The 21,826-nt window shown below is 41.1% G+C and overlaps 1 protein-coding gene across 1 annotated transcript; it reads right to left on the minus strand.

Annotated features, from left to right (window-relative positions):
* Positions 1–1,164: 1,164 nt before the first annotated feature.
* wnt9a (wingless-type MMTV integration site family, member 9A) lies at positions 1,165–21,816 on the minus strand. The gene is made up of 4 exons (XM_085439201.1): positions 21,680–21,816; positions 8,042–8,301; positions 7,637–7,899; positions 1,165–5,246 (listed from the first exon to the last, which is right to left on the minus strand). The coding sequence occupies exons 1-4, from the start codon at positions 21,769–21,771 to the stop codon at positions 4,743–4,745; spliced, it is 1,119 nt and encodes a 372-aa protein (XP_085295327.1). The 5' UTR covers positions 21,772–21,816; the 3' UTR covers positions 1,165–4,742.
* Positions 21,817–21,826: the final 10 nt, after the last annotated feature.

Here is a 21,826-nt window from a genome sequence, read left to right on the forward strand (position 1 = left end):
TGGTGGATTTGAACCCAGGTCTACTTTGGGCCATTCTCTGTAAACCCTAGAGATGGTTGTGTGGGTAAATCCCAGTTAATCAGCAGTTTATGAAATAGTCAGACCAGCCGGTCTGGCACCATGTCACCTTGTTTCAACTTCAGCACATTGTCTTGACTTGTTACGTGCCTAAATGCATTGAGCTGCTGCCATGTGATTGGCTGGTTACATATTTGCATTCATGAGCAGTTGAACATGTGTACCTAAGAAAGGAGCCAGGAATGAACATATTAATTTCTAGTGATGTGCGATACCACTGATTTCCTTTCCGATCCGATACCAAGTAAAATTCAGGGTGGTATCGACGATACTGATACGATACCGATACCCTATACAAAACGTATTTAATTTATTCTATCTCAAATTATAGCGTCATAATGATTACAGGACATCAGATTACTTGTTCTTATCACTTAATAATGCAGAGTTCATCATATAGAAATAAAAAACTGAAGTTTTGCACTATTTGAACACCTTGCCTGCCTGCAGCACTAAAGGACTCAGTGAGAGACATCTGTCTCGCCCTAGCAGCACCTGTCCACTCCTCCTCTTCAGTTCGCCTCAACATATGCTCGTCATATTCTGTGATATGATTTACTCTGAGGTGTTTGACAAGGTCAGTGGTGTTGCCACAGCACCTCACTTTTTTGCCACATGTATCGTAAACCATGCCTCAGCTGTTTGTGGAGGTAAAATACGTCCGCACATGACTCCAATTACGCTCAGCCATTCTTGTGAGTGCGCACGCCAAGGGGCTGCGACACATTTATACAGCTATATTTCACACATGACTATGAAACCCGGAAGAGGAAGTTGTTCCTTCGAATGTAGACAATCCGAATGTTATAGTTTCTTTCCACTGTGTTCCTGTTAATGATAAACTACAAATTTACCCTAAATTACTAAAATATCGATATTTTAATGTGAGAATCGATTCTAGAACATAAATGATTGGTATCGGAGGAATCGATATTTCAGGATCGATCCGCACATCACTATTAATTTCACATTTTCAGAGGCTGAATCCAGCAAATATGTGTCATCAGTAATGGAAGAACTTTAAATTCAAGGCATGATATACTAATTAAACTTCAATGCTACCAAATAATGCACGTACATATTAAATAATTTAAAAATCCATTTATTATTTCAGATTTTTTCCGCCTTTGTTATACAAAGATGTTAAATAACTTAAATACATTCTTACCAGTCATTTGTGATCTGTTTAAACCTACAAGCTATACACATGAGGTAGAGGAAAATAATTTAGAGTTCCCATAAGACATGAATAAGTGAACATGGACAAAGCTTTGTTGGTGTAATATTATCACAAAGGACAATACATAGCTGGTGTATTTTATCTTTGTTTTACAAGCACAGCACAAATCCTAACAAAAAGTACATGTACATGTAAAGTGACCCTAAGGTGAACAAGTCCATACTGATCATCAGTCCTTTCACAAAACCGCTGATTATACAAGATTAAGTTCTATAAAATATTCTTGATAACTGTGATTTTCTTTGCATGCTTTCAGAAACTGCATTACCGCGAGTGAATTAAACCAACTAAAAGTGAGCTGATTTGAATTTTGTTAGGATTTGTTAGTGCTTAGATAACAATCTTGAGATATAAAATGAAATATGTTGATAGTATACACTGCTTCTCGAAGCCTCCACCCCAAAAGGAACAAACACCCAAAAAGAAAACAGAGTAAAAAATACAGGATATAAAATCAATTTAGACTTTGAAGTTATTTACACTAAACACATGCTCATAATATATTTAAAAAATAATTTATCTTTCTTTTCTCTACAACATAGAATTTTGTACATGATCCACTGATGACTAAACAGTGCAGAGTTTTGGATTTGAGAGCGTGGATGACTGTGACATCTAAAAACCCAGCGGACTGCTGCATCATGCTCCTCTTTTCTGGACTAAATTTCTACGCCTATGTACAATCTATAAACAAACAAAAATGCAATCTGTTTGCATTTCCTGTCGTGTCTGTTTTGAATCCGTTCAATGGTAGAGAACCTCACCATGTTTGGGCTGAGGCGGAGTGTGTGGCGCAAACACACACCAGAAGCTGTGGCAAGCAGGCATTTGTGCTTTGCGTCTCTGCATAGCTATTATGGTTTCCATGTAGCGTGCAAAGTTCTATGTATATGTTTTGACCAGTCTTTATTTGGCATGCCATCTCATATCAAAATGCTTGGAATTCATCTCCTTTAGACAAATAAGCCATGCACGGTTCTCTTCTTATCAGAGGGAGCTTTGATTTAAATCACTGTGAAACTCCTTTTTAAAAATGCACTGTGCAGCATTGATGATTGAAATCCGTAATCATCTCGTTTCAGCAGCTGTATGCCGTTTCAGCAAATGCTTCACTCATTTATTTAATTTCAATTTGTGTTTCAGATGCTTGTGAGAGTTGAACATGTGCCTCACTTTTGTCTCTATACCACAGGAGAAGAAACCTTTGCTATTTACATTTTTTAATAAAAAACAAGAAGAAAAAAAGATTCTGCACTGCACTGTATCCATAAATACAGATCTTTAAATACTTTAAAGGGCTTTTGGGCTTCAGTGCGTGAATGGTGCTATAATACAAAGCTGGGTCCCTCACTCAGTAGTTAATTCACACCAATCTAAAATATGGCCTATAAGGTCCTGTATTTGATAAAATATAATGTTTCTAAGCACTAAGTGCTGAGAATATGACAAAATTTTGTCTGCATTGTTTGTGTGCACAGAGGCATTTCTCATAAAACTGTAATGGAAACAATTTGCATGTTCTTCTTATCAGTCAGCTAGTTAGCTTTGCATAAACGCCGCAAACTTGGACACAGCGAGACTGAAATGTGCCCTAAGGTATCAAAAGCCACCTTTCAGTACCTTTAAGGTTCACTGATTAACAAGTTACATCCTGTCTGTTTAATATGTACAAAAAAGCGTAACAAAGACGAGGCGTGGTTTAACTTCCTGGATTAAACAAACAAGATATAGGAGGCCAAACAGTGAGTTTAGAGGTGCTGATGGGCAAATTTTGTTAAAAGTAGCAGTTTCCTCTGTTTCTTTATGATAGGCTAAGGAAAAACCAGACTGAAGTTTATTATTTCATACCACGCAGTACTTCCTGCAGTGTCAAACCGTCACTCTTGTATGGTGGGGTCAGCATGCTGCGTTGTGTTAACTGTGTCAAAAGGTGCTCAGCAATAAGATGAAAAGGTAAAGTTAACTTATAAAAACAACTTCACTGACTTCAGAAAGAAGACAGCCGATTAGTAAAACGTAGACATAAATTTGCGGAACAATTACACAAATATTAGTTTTATAATAGATCTTTATATTAGCTAAGAGGCTTGTGCTTTCATCTTCACTTGAACAAAAAGTCAGTCGCCCCATACTGTTTGAACTTCCACTGTACACACTGCGTGTCAATGTATTTCATATGGCTCAATCAAATTTGTGGAAGCAGAAGAGGAAGGAAGAATATGAAATGGCAGGGAGTTAAATTCCTCCAGTTCTCCACAGTTTTCTTTAGAACTACAAAGTAGATTTAAGCTTCACAAAGCTCTACACTTTTTGATCCGAGTCTCACGTGGGCCTTCTGCTGATCAAGAGATCACCTGTTGCTATGCTTTTGACTGTAATAACAAGGCCGCTGTCATCTCCACCTTGGATTCAGATGTTCTTTCTGGTTTAGTCAAACACATATAGTGGTTTAAGTTATTCCCTGAACACTGGCCGAGAATAGCCTAAACTGACTGGTTTAGTTATCTTCTGTTAATGTATGCACTAACAGCTTCATATTACAATATTACAAAAAAAGAAAAAATTAAAGATATTTTTGTTCCTCCTCATGAAGGAGTAGTCCCAAAGGATCTATAAATTATCCACAGAAAGATGTCAGACACAAGCGTGCTGCTTTCCAAAGGGCCTTGTCAACATGAATCAAAAAGAAAACTGAGCAAGAGCACACAAACAACAAAACATTTGTGTGGTTAGTGGTTTGTTTTAACATAGTTAGATAAGTGGCTTATATAATATCATTACAATATAACTGAATTTATGTACATATATATGCAAACACACAATGTGTGTGAGTGTAAATATGTGCGTGTAGAGTAATTCTTACACCCTGTCTTTTTCCTTTTTTTTTCAGTTTCCGTATATGGTTTTGAATCGCCATAAAAAGTCGTCACTTAATTTTTCCGCTCCCCCCCCCCTCGCTATCTACCTCATGTTCACATGCTTACAAATACTGTACACACGTAAAAATTGACAAACACACACACACACCATTCCTCTTTGGGCAAAGCCCCAGAAATCAGTCTGTTGATGTAACTGTCCTTGTGTTGTATCCTCATTAACTGGGCGTTAATCGGTTTTCTTGTGAATTGATGACAAAGATTTTTGTTTTTCTTAAAGGAAAGTGAAAGCGTCTCTCTTCAAGGTAACGCTGTGATAAAGAGCTTGAGATGTTGACCCAGTTGTCTGAGAAAGTTTTTATTCTGCAGGACCTCTGAAACCCAACCCACAGAAATCCCTCAAAGTGCTTATTGCTTCTTGGCTCGCTCCTTTTTTGCTTGCAGAATGCTGCTCCGACACTGAAAGCAAAACTCTGCATGAGAAAAAAAAATGCTCCTCTTCAACACAACCACCTTCCTCAGACTGAAAGGGCTGAACGGTGCCCCGTTTACCCCTTGCAGGTGTAGACCTCCTCTCTCTGTGTGCACTGCTTGCATTCAACGTAGCAGCACCAGCGCACCTGGCATTGGCAAGGCCTGGTCACCTCCCTGCTTTGAGTGTTGTGGCCTCGCCCGCAACAGATAGCATCACAGTTTTTGTCCTTGTAGCATTTGCGGGCTGCGGTGCCCGGTGAATATTTGGTGGGTCTACAGAAACTGGGTGAGTCCTCGATGTGGAGCAAGTCCATAGTGCGGGGGATTTGATCGTTCAGGCCGGGCAGGGGCTGTTGTTGTTGCTGCTGCTGCTGCTGCTGGTTGCGGCCCGTGGAGATCTCTCCCTCCCCGGTGGCCTCGTTGGTGGAGCTGCCGACCTTGACGGAGGTCTCGTAACGCTGCTTCAGCTGCTTGCCGATCTCATGGAAGGGCTGGAGCTGCCTCCAACAGGTCTGGACGGTGCAGGAGCCAGATACGCCGTGGCATTTGCAAGTGGTCTCCACTCCAGCCTTGATTACCTGGACCAGAGACAGAGCAATACTGTTAACCACTGAGAACCAGTGAAGGCACACAATGAAAGGTATGCAATTTAACAAGCTTTTGTTTAGCAAACAGAACTTGAAAGAGCCAATTCATTAAAGTATTCTCACAACTAGATGAACTGGGTGGAGTACGGCGGCTTGGGAAGGTTATAGACATATATTTTACATTCATTGCTCTCTTTCATATCATAATTAAAGGGGAAAAACTTCACTTATTGCTTGTGAACTAAAGGAGAACAATGGCGTCTGAGGCTTCTTGTATAAAAGAAAAAGAGAATTATAGTTTGTGGGAGGATTGATTTTGTTATAATAACCACAGATGAAATTTTGATTAAACAGTTGTGGTTATTATGATAAGTGAGGGGAGGTTATGGGTAAGAAGAAGCCACAAAACAATCCATTCAGTCAACTATGGGAACCCTTCATACCTCCTCCTGTACTGGGTACTTTACTAAAATGTGTTTTTTAAGCCCAGAGTTGATCAACCCAGCGCTATAGTGCGGTCATTTTGGCATAACCCAGAGCAAAGTCACGCAAACGTTTGGGAAGAGAAAGAATATCGAAGAAACCGTTTTTTGTCTTACACAAAATCACACATAATTGCAAGTGAAACAGAGGAATTATCAGCTAAAGAGACCACAACACGTTACTTTAATATCACTTGACCCCCTAGCAGTCAGCCAGAGTTCATTTCTGCATCCACCACAATGTGTAAAGCAGAGTGTGTCCGCGAGAATCAATGACAATAACATATTGTCTTATACAGGGTTTGGAAACAATTTACAAATCTTTTCTCAGACTGTGAGCGAGATCGGGGAGCAGGAAGTGCATATTCATCACACCAGCAGGTCAAGAAAATTTGATAGGTCAGCCTTTAAAATGTCGGGGGGATGCAGAGGCTCGCACATTCCAATTTTGTCCTCGGCGTGGGAATTCATCCTGAGCAAATGCGATACACCTCGCTACATGTGCAAATTATGAAAAGAAAAAAACAAAGAAGGAGCCAAAACAATGTTGTAAATCTTTTATCACAAATAAAATCTCCAAGGAGGCTGGATTTAGGAGAGCCAAGTTGAAAAGGAAGAGCTCGCATTCGTTTGGGGGAGAGTTTTATATCTGTTAATATTTGGGAAGTGTGCTTTAGCTGTAATTCATTTTGAAACCAAAATGAAAAAGGCCACAACAGGCACAAAGCACAGTAAAAGAAATATATTCCAGACCATTAGTTTGCTTTGGCTTGACATATTAGGAGCATTTATTCTGCTATTAAAAACACTTCCAAGATGAAAAACCCGTATTTGCTCACCACAAACAATCACTGAATTCTACCAGAGCAAAAATGAGACTCTTAGCCTATCTAATCTGAGAGAGAAAACCAAATATTGACTAATGAACACTTTCAGATTTCACTAAAATTTACAGCAGCATTACTCTGGGTTTCTTTTAAACTTGTGTGTTGGATTTTTGAAACACTTCACAATTTTCAATTGATTTTGCTCTCCCAAAATGCCCCAGTTAACATCATCCAGGTGTAGGGAAGTTCAGGTCCCATCTGGTGATCCTAATTACATATTTGGAGACAGTTAAGATGGAGCAGTTTGAGTCAAACAGCAGTGCTGTAATGTTTAAACTCCAGTACAAAAGCAAAAGCCAAGATATGGAAATGCAGTGTATCCGGGATATGGCGCAAAATGAATCGGTACTTCACATTGATGTTTGCCGACAAAAAGAACTCAGAGTATATTGTATTAATGCTATTTTCCCATCGTTTAAATGATTCATACAAGCAATTAGCAAACCTTTCTGTTTACATAATGTCTGTCTCGCCATATGAACTCTGACCCTCTTCAAACTGAAGTGTGTTTCCTAGTTAGATTCATGTGTATGGAATAACTCAAAGTCTGTAGAAATTGCAGCGTTAATAAAAGGCGAGTGAAGCTGACACTTTGGGTAAATATACTGCTATGAAATTAGAGTTTGATAAATCTTTCTTTTTCTTTGACTGTTACTCCTTAAAAGTTTTCCAACATCGCTGACATGTAGATGAATAACTGTCACAAATTAAAATGAAGTCGAATTTAATGTTTTCAATAAATTATTAGCTAATATTGTTGCTGTCACAGACCATCATATACCTCTAAGAGGCAACAATGTCGTAGAAGGAGTTGGAGATCTGAGATCAAAGCAGCAGATGTTGAGATATTTGCTTTTGTTGCGTCGGCTGACTTTTGGCTCGAAGCACGGGTCAAGCTCCAGAACGAATGAATCCCCCATTTCCCATGGTGCAGCTAGATCGCGTCATTGGATAGACCAAGTAAGTAAATAGTGCTATCGGTCGGTACGTCATGACCATTTGACGCACTTACCTTCATGCCCACGTTCGTATTGTGCATGTCCACACGTGCACGTAGATCCTTGTTCGAGCGTTTGCCCAGGAAGTCCTTGACAAACTTGTTTGCGTATTTGAGGTTGTCTCCGCAGCCTCCCCACTGCCACGCCTTACGGTTCTCCAGGTCGGGGGCCTCGTCGCATGTACAGCGCTCCATGCGTCCTGCGCTGCAAGCTTTGGCCATGGCATGAGTTAGACCCGCTGAGGAGATGGCGTACAAGAAGGCCGTCTCTTTAAATCCTAGAGAAGCCCGATGGAGAGTGGCAATTGGGAGACAGGAAAATAAAGGGTTTTCTAAAGAGTTGGCTCACTCACACATTAGGTTTTAAGTGCACAAGAATAAAATGCATATTCAAATGGGAAGAAAAGTAGTAATAATCACCTCTTTTTAATATGTTGGCTCGGTGGCGCCCCTCTAAGGTGCAGTTCCACCTCTCAAAGCGGAATTGGTACTGGCATTCTAGGGCGCTCATGGTGATGGCCTCTCTTAGAGTCTCCGCCACGCCCGGGTCTCGTCTGCACATCCTGCGCTGCTTCTTTTCTAGTTTGAGCCGGTCACACAGCTTGAAGTGGGCCCTGCCTATGCTCTCCTCTGGTAAAGAGTTCAGTGGCAGGACAGACAACGGTTCATTACCTGTCAACCTGGAAGAAAGCATCACAAGCCATTTGGAAACAGAAAGATACTGGGATTGTCTTGATAAAGTATTCAGACAGAACAACAGGATACTGACAAAGCTATACTGCATACACAGCACAGGAAGCACAGCTGCTCACATAATGCTCAAAAGTTTGGTTAATGTTCAAATGAATTCAGCTGTTCAGTGGTTAATGTTCAGGGGAATTCAACATTTGCTGGAGATTGAGATCAACTCTCGGTGGAGGTGTGTCTGAGTAAAGAGCAAATTCTCTGCAGTGGTGGAAAAGTCAGGTTTACCATGTAATTCTTTTGAATTTTGGATACCTAAAAATCCCGTTGTAGAACAATGGAGTTATAATTAGCTTTTGTTTTAAAGCAAAGGAGAAACAAATTATACTGTTAGCATTTTTGTGAGAAGTTTTTATCCACGGGGAAATTTAAAAGATACGGGGCACTTAATGTAAGAGTGCCTCTGGAGTACTTTCAAAAAAGAAAATGTACTCAGTAACTTTTTATTTCAGAAGCAGGGAAATCAATATCTCTGCCCCTTACAATGTAAGTACACAGTATTATTAGTGGTGTGGGCTTTAAAAATACCTGTAGTTGTAATTAGTTTCTCCTCTCCTTTAAAACTGAAAAAAGGTTACTTACTATGTTTTTTTTACTGTAGTGACATTTTAAGTACCAGTAGGAACACAAGTCTTTGTACTGAAAATTGCAACCTATTCACAAAGATTTACATGGGCAACTGGACCGTAGGTTATGGGCTGTATATTGACGTTCTACCAAAGGTTCCTGAAATCAATTTTTTTCCATTTTACAGCAATAAACTTACAGCATCAGCTGCATACTGAACACTTTAATACTGCAGTACGAGGTTATAATGTGCAGATGACAAGGCATTCAGTTAGTGTGGGGACATTTTAAACATTTGTACTCTGTGATCGTGTCTGTCGTGTTACAGTAAAACAGTAGCCAGCAAATGGTTGGTTAAATATTTATACCAGATCCTTCAGATGGGTGGCAGGTTGTACCTCGCTGTATAGATTTAAACATGGCACACAGTATTGCTGCTGTCATTATAAAAAGTCTTATATATCGTATAAAAGTCTTTACATCTGAAAATCTAGACTTTCTGTAGGGGACATAAAACGTGGTGATCTTTTTAGTTCTGTGTTTCTGTCCCACCTCACTCTGGGCTAAACTCTCATTTATGATATCATCAAGGGGTTTCACTTAAGGGCAGACTGGAACAGCAATTTGACTCCATCCCACGCCACTCTGTTCATGCAAATTGTAATCGAGTACTACCTGGTCATCAGGCTTTTTACTGCATAATTATTATGTCAAAAGATTATTGGACATCCACTTTGGAAACTGGAAAGTATGTTGATGGTGAAAGTGTCGGTATCTACAAAGAAAAAAATGAAATAAAATAAACTCTACAAAAGAACAACAAGTTAATTCATGTGCTCTTTTGTATTTTGTGATGTTGACATAATATCGTTATCTGATTTGACATAATGTCACAGTTATCATTAATTATGGTATGTAGCAAAACCCCGTCACTGAAACTGGCCCACTTATCTGGAATAAATGTTAACAACATTATAAACACAATGGGACCAACCAGCCAATCTCAACACTGAGGTTTTCAGGTATGCTAACAGTGCTCTCAAAATGCCCACAAAGAAAACCTTGAACTCTGCAGCTTTATTTTTTGACAAACAAAAGTATCAAACAAAATCCCCCGAAACTGAACTTAAGATACACCGCCACAAGAAGGGTGTGTGTTTAAGCTACAGTCCACCCAGACCCAGACCTTTTTTTTAACCTTTTATATTGAAGAAGACCTTCTTAACAGGTGTTACCTGTTAAGAAGCACTCCCTTGCAGAAAGCGAGAATGAGCAGATTCAAGTGCACATCTGTGCAAGTCTTTGGGGTGTGAACTCTGATGCTAAGCATGCTGTGGAGATGCATGCAGTCTGCGGGAGTCAAGGGTGTCTGAGAGGTCTTTCAACTCACTCCTGTTTGCTACATATAATGTAGCAAACTGTCAAGATGACTGTTCACAGTAGCCCAAAGTGGCCCTCAGGCTGCTGGGAAATGACACGGTGCTCCAGACAGCCAATGGTTAAAGTTAATCCCAGCGCTCTTGATGAAGCGAGTACAAGTTAGAAATTATATTTTTAAATAATGCTTAAACAAAATTTGTTGTTTATTATTACGCTCAGCAACATTTATGAATCAAACAAAGGCAGACCATCAGGAATGAGCTTAAGACTCTAAGAACAACTGCATAAATGAGGCACCTGTATTACTTGCTGTACTTTAAATACAGCAAGTAAGAATTTCAATTCTAAACATGGTATGGAGAACATGTGGCAGACTTGCACTCCTTTCGTCAGTTTATTTAAGGGATGCATATATAAAACACACAAAGCGGGGACTGCCACATAGCTGGCAAAACCTATAACCAGCGTTCTGAGGTTGTGATGGAGAGCGCAGGGCATTACTTTCATAAACACACACGGGGGACATGACTGTCAGCCTGTGACCATTTTGGTCACACCAACTGACAGGACTGGCACCCTAGTTGTTCATTATGTGTAATTTCTGGCCTCCTTTACACTGTTAAAGTGAAACTGAAGAATAAATGGATTTACTGAACTCACAAAATGCACAAGCTCTCTGGCCTGTGTGCTTTTTGCAGCCGGACTTCAGACTTTTGAAGGATACTCGTGCAAGGAGCGACACAGTATTTATCAATGAGATTATTTATCAATGATCTGGACTTCTGGCATTCAGTGTAGGCTGAATTTTCCAGTGCACTAAGGATTACAGCTTGCACATGTCAACACCAAGGCACAACATCTGAAAAAGCGTACTTGAGAGACAGTGAAGAATTATTTTATTTTGAAAAGAGAGCAATCGGAACTGCATTTATTTTTTGGGCCAATGTTTGCTGCTTTCAGCTGTGATGACAAAACATATTTAGCATTTAAGATTAACACTTTAATCCTTCATATTTCCACTATCACAGCACTAATATACCAACAGTCATAAATTGTTGTCCATCCGTTCCTGGTTGCTAAAAGTATGCATACAGCCAAACCAATTAAAAGAAGTCCAACTTTATAACTGTGAAGCGTAACCGCAGCAAATGGGAACGTTGCCTCACAGTTTACTACAGCCAAGCAGTCTGAAAAGAAGATGGAAATAAATTCTGCAATATTTTTGTAAAGGTGCAGAGCACCTGCTCACTGTCTACACCTGGTTAGTTAATGTACCAGAAGCGATGAGCGCTGATTCGCATTACTCACATTTTAGACTTCTTTATTATTTTTCAGAGAATATTCTGTCACCACTCATGATCACTTGAGTCACGAACAGAAGGTCACAGGATTTATTCAACACAAGATTTGTTTTATTAAGTCCAATAACCGACTGAAATGTTTCCCCTCGAGTGCTCAATTTAATATCAGTGAACTTAATAGTTCACAGATGTTATTTGATATTTTTCTTTACAATAAATTCATAGTCTGGTTGAGAATCCGTGTAGTCAAATCAAAAAAGGAGTCCTCGGGGTTTGCTTTCAGAATGGGTCGAACGGTTTTCTTTTTGCAAAGTGTGTTTGCCTATTCTTAACTTGTCTGACAGCAAGTTCAAATGGAAACCTGGCAAGCTGGGTCTTGACAGAGATCGCCCTCCCAACACACTCGGAGAATAAGAAAAATGTATGGTTTGAGGCGTACGCAGCGAGGCAAAGGGTGTCTTTCTCTGAACAACTGACATTTTCCTCTAAATTGTTTCACGCTTTGTTAAGACACTCTGATTGCAATGTCAAGGAAACAAACATAAAGTCTCTAAACAAACAAATCCAACGGGCCCGGCGTGTCGCGTACGATTGCCAACCTTTCCTCAGCACTTCTTTTGCAAGCGAATGTCAGGGATTGAATAACGCTGCAGAGCAAAGAACCTGTCGTGTTAAAGAACATGTAAGACTTTTTTTAATGCACACAACATTTTGCTCATGCAAATGTCTGGAAATGAACACAGAGACATCGATTAAGTGTACTGCTTTGGAAAGACTGCTAATGGTAGCTGAAATATACGAATACCAATATGCTGTGGACATTCCTCAGAAAGACATGCACAGTAACACGTATCAGCTCAGACCTTCCCAAACCCCTACATGCCTGCAAGTATTAGAACGACAGGCCTCAGATGCCTCGGCAACGTCTACTTGTCTGAGACAAAAATGATGGTAAGCGTGAAGCTGGAGGGAAGCCAAAGATGACACGACACTGATCTCAGCACCATTGTCTCTTTTTCAAAGAAAGGTGGGGGGGGGGGGGGGGGGGGTTCTAGCTAGCTGCAAAGAAAGCCTGAAGGCAAAGCGAGGAGGAGAGGGACATTCGAGCAGAGAAATACTTCTTCACATCTCTGGAGAAGAAACTACTGGCCAAAGCTCACTCTTGTGCAATGTTTCCACTCTGTGGCAGACGAGAACGCAGTCAAATAGTATCGCAGATGTACCGTGCTTTATTTTCTTCTATATTTAAAAAAAAATGTTTACAAATGGATGCACTTTTTAATACTTGATGAGAGGAGCTGTTCATTTTAATCCGATTCAAATTCGCTGGATTCAAGATAATATTTTCCCTGGATGAAGGACAGTGACCCCTGCTATCACACAAAAGGGTCGCACACATTCCAATAAGATGATCTGAGAAAATAAATAAATAAATAAATCACACTGCTGTTTGCTGAAGAATGAACTCATTCAACTCGCTAAGAGGAAAAGAATTGGATAAGAGTTAACCTGGGTCAATCATAAAGTCGACTCTGAGACTCGGACAAAAAGGAATAACTGGAGTCTTCCTGCAACGGTGACAACAATCGCTCGCTCCATGAGAGCGTTTCTTAAAAAATATGGGACCACTTTTTCTAGAATAAATGTAATTCACAGAAAAGGTCAAAGGTGAACGACGCAAAGACAGCTGCTAATATACCGTGTAGATATCCAATTTTTTAAAGTTACCTATAATTAACCTTGTCAGATTCGTGTTCACATCAACACATCCAACAGTTTTCACTCCTACATGTCGTTTATATCACGTCCATTAAAAGCATCCATCCTGAATCCACGTGATTATCACGAAACGTGCGCGCTTCAAAGCAACGCGCATGCATCTTCGCAGTATCTTCCCCACAGTGAATAAGAAAGCACGAACATGTGTTTTCACATCACGGTCCATTTTCTGTCGTGTTTTTGTTTGAGGTGTTGGCACAGCAACACCAATTACGGAATATAACACCAACATATAAAACTCATTATTATCCCATGTGAGGTGGGATTCCTGCTGATGTTTGCTCAGCTTTGCTTTTTCCATTCACACTCTTGCCTCTACACACTGTGCAGACATCACTGACCTACTCTCACGCTGCACCTCCTCCACTGTCTTTCACTTGGTAACAGTGCAGTTTGTTTAGTCCTTTCTCTCCACCTGTCAGCACCTCCCATTGCCCGTGACATTTACTTTATATACATTTTCCAATGCAGCGGGTTCAGCGAAAACGGCCCATTTCACGCGGCGGAGCACGACAGTCAATCCTTCAAGGAAATCATTGACTAACTCTAAACTTTGCCATCATCACTCGCTCTCTGACTTTACATTGCACTCCTGGAAGTGACCCTCAGCTGGTAATTCTGCTCTTTCTTTATTAGTAAGGTATGTAGACAGCTAAGAATACCTACTATCTGTCATAGTCAGAAAAAAAATCCTATTACTTAAATGTGCTAGGCCTAAACAAATTCTTTCTCAGACTACAAACGCAGCTTGTTAATTACTCGTGGTGCTCATGTGCCCACAGAGACATATATTAACAGTCTCTGTATAGACATTAATCTCGAGAGTCTAAAGTTGAAAACCTTAGAAAAAGCAAATCTAAATCAAGCAAACACGCCAAACATCTGGTTGTTGAATAAGAGGTTATTTTCTCCTTTTTGTTAATGTGCGTTTGAATTTTGAACAGTTGGCGGCCAAACAGAAATTTTTGCTGACGATACATAAGAAGGGATGAGTCTTAAAGAATTAAGAGAACGTACAGGGCTTGAGCTGCGGCTCTGTATGGATGCTTTCTATGTTAGGATCTGCAGCCTCTGTAGGAGATAGCCATATTCAGTAAACATGATATTACAGATTGCTGACCTAGTGTGTAATCACCCCCTGGAGATAAGAAAACCACCTGCTGAGCAATATCATTGAAAATATGTTTTCTTAAATAAAACAACAAGTTAATACAGTAAAACAAACAAAAAAAACTTTCAGTTTTCTGTTTTTTGGGGTAAGAATTCACGCAGCTACACGCATGGATCTATGTGCACACGCACGTGGAGTCTTACAACCTTAAGTCAACACCTACAAGTTGTGGCTAAATGCGCCCAGACAGGAAAAAAAAAAAAAAGCACAAAAGCCACAATTTCTCCATCAGCCTCAACTTGCAGGTTGTGTGGTCTACTGTCTCCTAGATCACAACCAACCCCCCTCCTTCTTCTCCTCCTTTTTTCCCCTTTTCTCCAAACTTCCCCTATTCCCACTGGTCAGTTAGTCTAAACGAATGTCAATCATTCCAACCCAGCTGTTGGCTCAAAACAAAACGGTCTCTAGACAAAACTATTGCCGTCTACGACCTTAACCTACACAAGACAATGATAGACGTGAACATGTGTCCTGGAAAAGTTTAACTGTGATGAAGACAAACTGCCGTGCTCACCTGATATTAATATGTGCAATGTAAGAAAGCATATTACTCTGAAACTCTGAGTTTTTGCAGTAAATTAGGCTTACCATCGGCGATCCCTTTTTCTTTTCCTTTCACTTTTTCCTGCTGCCATAACAGCATTTAAAAATCCTCCTTTTGGGGGGGGAGAAAGTTGTGTGCTTTTCTCAGAAATGTTGGATGAACTTCAGACCACCCTGCCCAAGTCCCATCTGGTGTATCCCAGGCCATGCCAGAGGTAGTAGGAATGTGAGCGTGTGTAGTGTTTTCCCACTGGCCCTCTCTAACCATTGCTGACAATCTGCTCCACAGCTTAGACATGAATAATTGGAGAAACCATGTATCAGTGTCGAATGACTCTCTGGTTGCTGTTGTTCACCTCCAAGAAGAAGTGTAAGAGAAGAAATCCTACACTGACCTCAGGCGTTTTCTCCATGGTGAAAGAAACTGTTAATTCCCCGAATCATTAAAACAAAAACAAAAAATGGGGGAAAGAGTAAACGATTGTGTATATGGCTAAGATAAGATAAGTCCCTAGTTGAAAGCGCTGGGTGTTGTGATTGCTTCTAACAAGCTGTGACTGACACAGTGCAGTAACACGACAAAACAAAGTGGTACTGGCCTGGGACTTAAGTAAGTCATTATTAGTTGAGTAATGAGCCTTTCTGCGTAGTGGGAATGTCGTGCAATGTCTAGAAGTACTGCTGTTCACAAAGCTAGGGGGGGAAGTCCGCTATCTTGTATGACTTAACAGGATATGACCCAAAGTTATGTCATCTGCTGTCGTTTCTGGTCATTTACAACCCACAGAGGGTATGTCAGACTACTCCCATAAAGTATCTGAAGGAGACAGGACTCTGATATTTTAAATGTATATGATACTACGCATGGGTAATAAGTTTCACTAGAAAATACTTTTGTTTTACAGGTCAAAAAAGTAGGAAAAGGGGGGGAAAAAATCTAGTGTCCAGCCTAACTTTTTAATCCACAACTGTGAATGTGGAAACTGGTAGCCGAGTGGCAGCACTATAGGATCTGGCCCTGGGAATGGGAGTGCGGGGCATGGTAAGAGGTTTAACTGCTATGTGAGAACTCGAGGCTTCTAAGGTCAGCAGCTCAGTTATAGTCACTGTGTGACTGGCACAGATTGGGCGTGCAGCAGTGTCCGCATGACTCCCCAGTTCTAGCCCACACCATGGCACAGAGTAGCCCTGTACCAGCGCACCGACACACCAAACACACTCAGGCACACATACTGTACTCGGCTCTCACCGATTCCACGTGCTGAACCACACTGTGGCTATTTGGTGAGACTTTAAGGTCAGAGAAATTCAGCAAAGCAGATACAAACACAGTACTTTTTTTTTCCACATATAACATGTTATTCCTTTAAATCTCATTTCAAATATTAAAGCCCAAATACCTTTTGTCACAGCATTTTTCAAAGTTAAAGACGCGAAGTGTCGATTAACCGCGTCTGACAACGATTTTTTCGGCTGTTTTTGTGCTCACTCGTGACTCGTATGTTAACGGGAGTGAGAAAAGTTTGACTCTTGACAAGTGCTTGATGATTTAAAAAGCAGCTGAACGTCATGCAAATGGGCCACTTTCAACGTGAAATGAAATCTGCCCCAGGGTGAATCGCAGAACGTCTTCCGTGCCTTGGCCTGTTCACATCAGTGTGTGTCTCACTGTGTCCATTCTCAAACTAATATTCTGCCTTTATGGATAAATAAGCCTTTTGGGAGAATCTTAGAGTATATAAGCACACCCATCCCAGTGAAGCATCTGAGTGCACATCAGCTTAGTCTTCTATATGATCGTGTTTATGCAAGATAAACTCAGGTTACCCTGCAAACAGGTGGATGATACTAAAAAAAGGGTTTTATGCTGACTGCTGCAGAAATAATCTGTTTGATTTTTTTTTTTAAAAGACACTAAATGTATCAAAATCTATTTTTCTTGGATGTGATAAAAGCAGATATTCTCTGGAAGGCCAAAGTTTTAAGTGAGGGTTTTGACAGTCTGCTAATCTTGTCACGTGTGAGGTGCCATGTCTCTTCTATCCCCACAAACTACGCAGAGAAAACTCGCCTGTGGTCAAGGATGGAAAACACAGGACATAGTGGTCACACTAACTAGCATCATCTCATCAATGCCTGACCACTAAAAGTATCTTGAGTCTATATTAGTTTTCCTGTTTTGCAAATTGCCCATGTCTCCAGCTCCATCTGCAAAGATCATCATATGTTTGCATTTTAACCAAGAAGATTTTCCTCTCCGTATCTTCAAGCAATCCATCAATGAAATGTACGCCTGGACCTGCTGCCCTTTTATAATCAAGCGTCTCTTAATTGTGGTCTGTTTGGCATCCTGATGACACGAGAACTGTACCTCCTTCAAATGTGAGCACGCCAAACGTATTTTGAAAGCCTCTCCAAACCATTCAATCTTCAAAAATATCCATCACAACCATGTTATTACACAGTATGAGTCCCATAACAGCCCACATCAGGGGCCACCGAGCTCTTCTTAACAAAGGTGAGTACCAAGCTCTGTAATTACTGATGGTTCAACCCATAAAATCAGCAGCTACACTATGCATCTTCCAGTTTAAAGACATGTAAATTTGTGCAAAAAAAAAAAAAAAGTACAGCTTTGCTCTATAAGCTTAAGTTCAAAGACATTTTGAACCCATCATGCAGGATGACCACAAGTGGGCATAAGCCAAGTAAATGTTGCACTACATTTACATTTAATGTTTTCACGTTTTGTCTCCTATTTATACACAAGAAAGAGCTGATGGAAGACCATCCTGCACTCTCAGACAGTACTGCACCACCATGTGGTACCCACTAACATAGCAGGACTCCAGAAGGATGTAACAGGGTACAGAGCTCAAAGCAAAGCCTGGCTTAGCTCAAATCTGGATGTATCAAACAGAAATATAAAGAAAACAAAACTCTCTTTTAAGAGGGACGAGCGGTCAGCTATCTAAGCTTCCAGGTTCGCGTGATCTCACTACACTACACTGTCATGAGAATCCTATCTTCTTGGCTCATGCTAAAGTGATACCCTTTGAGGTGTGGCTTTGGCCACAGGATATCCTATGTAGTTGGGAAATCCCTCTATCAACGGTGCTCCCCGCCCTGCTGCACGTCAGGGCTAATCAGTCCTTAAGGCCTGGTAATGAGACGCTTGCCACCACTGTCTGCCAGGCAACGCCAGCCTGAGCCCGCACTAACTCTGCTCCTTCTAATGAGTGGTAATCACCCAGAAGCTCCCCACAAACCACTGCAGGGATGCCAGCACGCACATAAGGCAGGCAAGCCAGAAGACAGGAGGGTTGGGGGGGAGGAGGGAACCAAAGGAAATGGTTAGATGGAGCTGCTTAAAAAACAAATTTTAACATTTTTGCACTGTGCTCAAGAAGTAAGGCTCCTTTGAAACTTAAAAAAAATGCCGTTTGATACATGCCAGGAACTAAGTCAGCAAAATGATAAAATCCTCAGACGGGCTGCACACTGAAGAAAAAAGAAAAGAAACATCACTCCTCAATAAATTTACACACATCCCATTTGCTATCCTGTTGCTCTTGGCTTACTGCCTCACTTAATGGAGCGCTGAAAACAATAATTGCATCTGAAAGGAGCTCTACTCTTCAGGATCAAACCGATGATAGAGATTTTAAGGATATTGCAGCAATTAAATAGCAACCGCTATATTTGCTTCTTCCGGATGCTGCGGCGCGTCTGTGATAGTAAATCCCAGTTGCATGACTGTGGGCAGCCTTCCTGTATATGTCGCATGTGTGCTAAAGAAAAACAAACCCTTGACTCAGTGTAAGGACTCACATCCAGCACAGTTTACAAGACCGCAGAATGACAAGCCTTTTACCAAAACTTAAATTTAAACCAACAGAGTCGTCTCAGAGAGCACTCTAAGCCCTCACGGGGTCACCTGAGCAAACAAATCATCCCCTTTGCTGACAGTTAACGCCATATCTAATCAAGGTGCTGTAACCTTAAGGTAAGTAAGGCAAGCTCAGTGAGCATCTCCAATTCAAGCTCTAATGATAACGGATTTAGCAGAACCAGCACCTGCCACAACAGGCTGAGGGAAAGAAAATGAGTGTTCACATTCTTGTGGCAAAGGATGACAATTTAAGCGGGTGCTTGGCTACGCCAGGAATCCCACCCCACCCTCAGCTACAGCAGACTAGAGGCAGGAGAGATTGTGTTTATGTTACACTTATGCTCCACCGCACTTTGGAAATTGGGTATGCAACATTGACCCTCTATTTTGAGTAAATCAGTACCCAGGGATGCCTCGTGCTCATGGAATACTTATTTGAACAGGTTTGTGTTAGTATGCCCCCTGGTCAAAGCTGAGCAAGACTGTGCTGGAGTGTCACCGGTGTCGAGTTTCTGGGAAGCCGGCCACGGGGCAGTCACATTTTGTGTCTGTGTCACCTGCGCAGGCTCTTTCAGTATGTTTCATGTTCCTCAGCAGCAAGGCTAAATCATTCACTGACACTCATTCATATTCCTTTCTCCCTGGGCCACAGAATAATAAATCTGGAGTATTGTAATACCACATGTCTCTCTGCACTACACATGCCACAGATAGAGAACAGACTGACATAGGTAATTGAAAGCAAGTGCTAACTGAATAAGTAAATATGCATTACCATTAGAACCATTAGGGCTGATTTTGGTGCCAATTTGGCACGTCATCTTTAATACAAGTGCCTGCCAAAGGGCGACACTGCAACAGGAGGGGAGACAGAAACAGAGAGCAGTGATACATTTGTCCTTCTAATGCAATTTTAGAAATGAATTGAAACCAAAGACCAAGAGGCAGAGAGAGAAACTACTTGATACGTGCATGAGTATTAGACATGATGATGCTTTGCTCAGAAGGGGCTGAGATATTTCCATCACACGGAACTACTGCAGGTGTCATACAACTTGCTTGCATCACCCAGTTTCCAAAATTAGTGCCAACACTTTGTGCAACACTCCACCCCCACCCCCCAACAAAGAAAAAAATATTACCCAGAGATCTGAAAAACAGTTACTGTGAGATACATAGCGTTTTACTATTTCCAAAACTTCTTTTGCCTTGACTCAATAGCGAATACATACTATTCAGATAACATTTGCCTCCAGGAGAATGTAAAACCCACTTCAACAGGTCGGCAGGTCTGACATACTAGGTTAATGGGCCCTTAGGGGACAGTTCTTGTGCTCTCTTGCAGATTCACATCAGTTCCCAGATCACCTAACACTCCTGGATCCTGCACAACACCCATACCTACCATAAATTTGACTCTGCTGGCAAAGCTTCAAGTGTCATCACTCTGCAGTCTACAACCGTTTGTCTCTGTGTGTCTGTGTGTGTGCCTACCCTGTAGGGGAGCACTAATAGCACCCATCAACAGAGATATTTGTAGATAATACAGAAAAGCACCAAGATCTTAAATGTGTTTAATGTGCATTTCCAGTTGCACAGGTACATTCCAGTCTGTGGGTTTCTTTTCGGATTAAAACTCTCCAGCTCCAGGTGAAATATGGCTGCGGTCCCACCTGACATGCTGACCTCATTTGAATGACCTTGGCTTCCCAGCACTGTTAATGTTCTTCTGTAACTAAGACAGAAAAGGAAGCTAAGAGTGTAGAGTGTACGAGTAAGCAAAGTGCAGCATGAGTAGCCACTCTGAAGTGGAGGTCATAGTGGGCTACACCTAAAATCCAAGGCGTTCCCTGGGAATGACTTACTTTGAAATATACACCCGTGTGCGCTTTCTAAATGAAACAATGTTAAGTGCGGGACGCGATTCACGAAACGCTAAATTTTTCAGATTAGTTTCCTGACACGTGTTCCAGCTGTTTTCGTTTCTCCCGTTTTTATCTGATGGAGGTAGCAGAAGAAGAAAAAAACTGCCAAAGTTGTGTGATGTTTTTGCTGGATGGGGGGATTTTTTCTGTGCAAGCTGAGCAGACGTTTCGGCCACCAGTTCAGTCAGTCAGATCGCTTTATTGTTACCAGCTGTTGAGTCTGAGGCATATACACTCACCTTTCGGCTCCACGGCTGTTTTCAGAGTCGACTAAGGATATGATTTTACAAGTGTTTCAGCAAAATAACCCCTTGACCGCTACCTGCCACTCAAACGTGCTGCGCTCACTGAACAGTGGGCGCTGGCTCAATTGTCAGGGAAAGAATGGAGGGGAGGGGGCTCTCACCGGTCAAAAATCATACATACTTCCACCTATATTATATTAGATTATATTTGATTTAATGTCATTCTAAGATAACCAACACACTGCTACTTTTTTTTAATTAGCAGCACCTTCACTGAGGTAAATTCTTGAGCAGACAACCGGCTGCACACACCAGCTGTGAGGCCTCCAGGTGATACCTCGCTGACCCGAAATCAGTGCTTTAAAAAAATAAACTTCCTTATTCCACTTTCTAAACTCACTAAAGAGTTTTCAGTGACTTACGACATTTAAAAAAAAAATACCTGCTTTGAACCAATCAAATCAATGAAAAGTAGCATCATGGACTTAACAGTGCGTCTGTCATCTCTTACCCGAAATATGCTATGGTGGGTCCAGGCAAGTTGAGAAGATACACTATAACTGTGAACGATAACCATCCCAGGAGTAGGTGTCCATCCAGCATTTTGCTGCGGCTCCAGGGCAGATCATTTCGTTTCTCCTGAGTAGCTGTGTAAAAT

This window comes from Copadichromis virginalis, linkage group LG18 (genome assembly GCF_057382275.1).
Source record: "Copadichromis virginalis isolate Kocher_CV1m ecotype Utaka linkage group LG18, C_Virginalis_male_GT1.1, whole genome shotgun sequence".
Classification (NCBI taxonomy): domain Eukaryota; kingdom Metazoa; phylum Chordata; class Actinopteri; order Cichliformes; family Cichlidae; genus Copadichromis; species Copadichromis virginalis.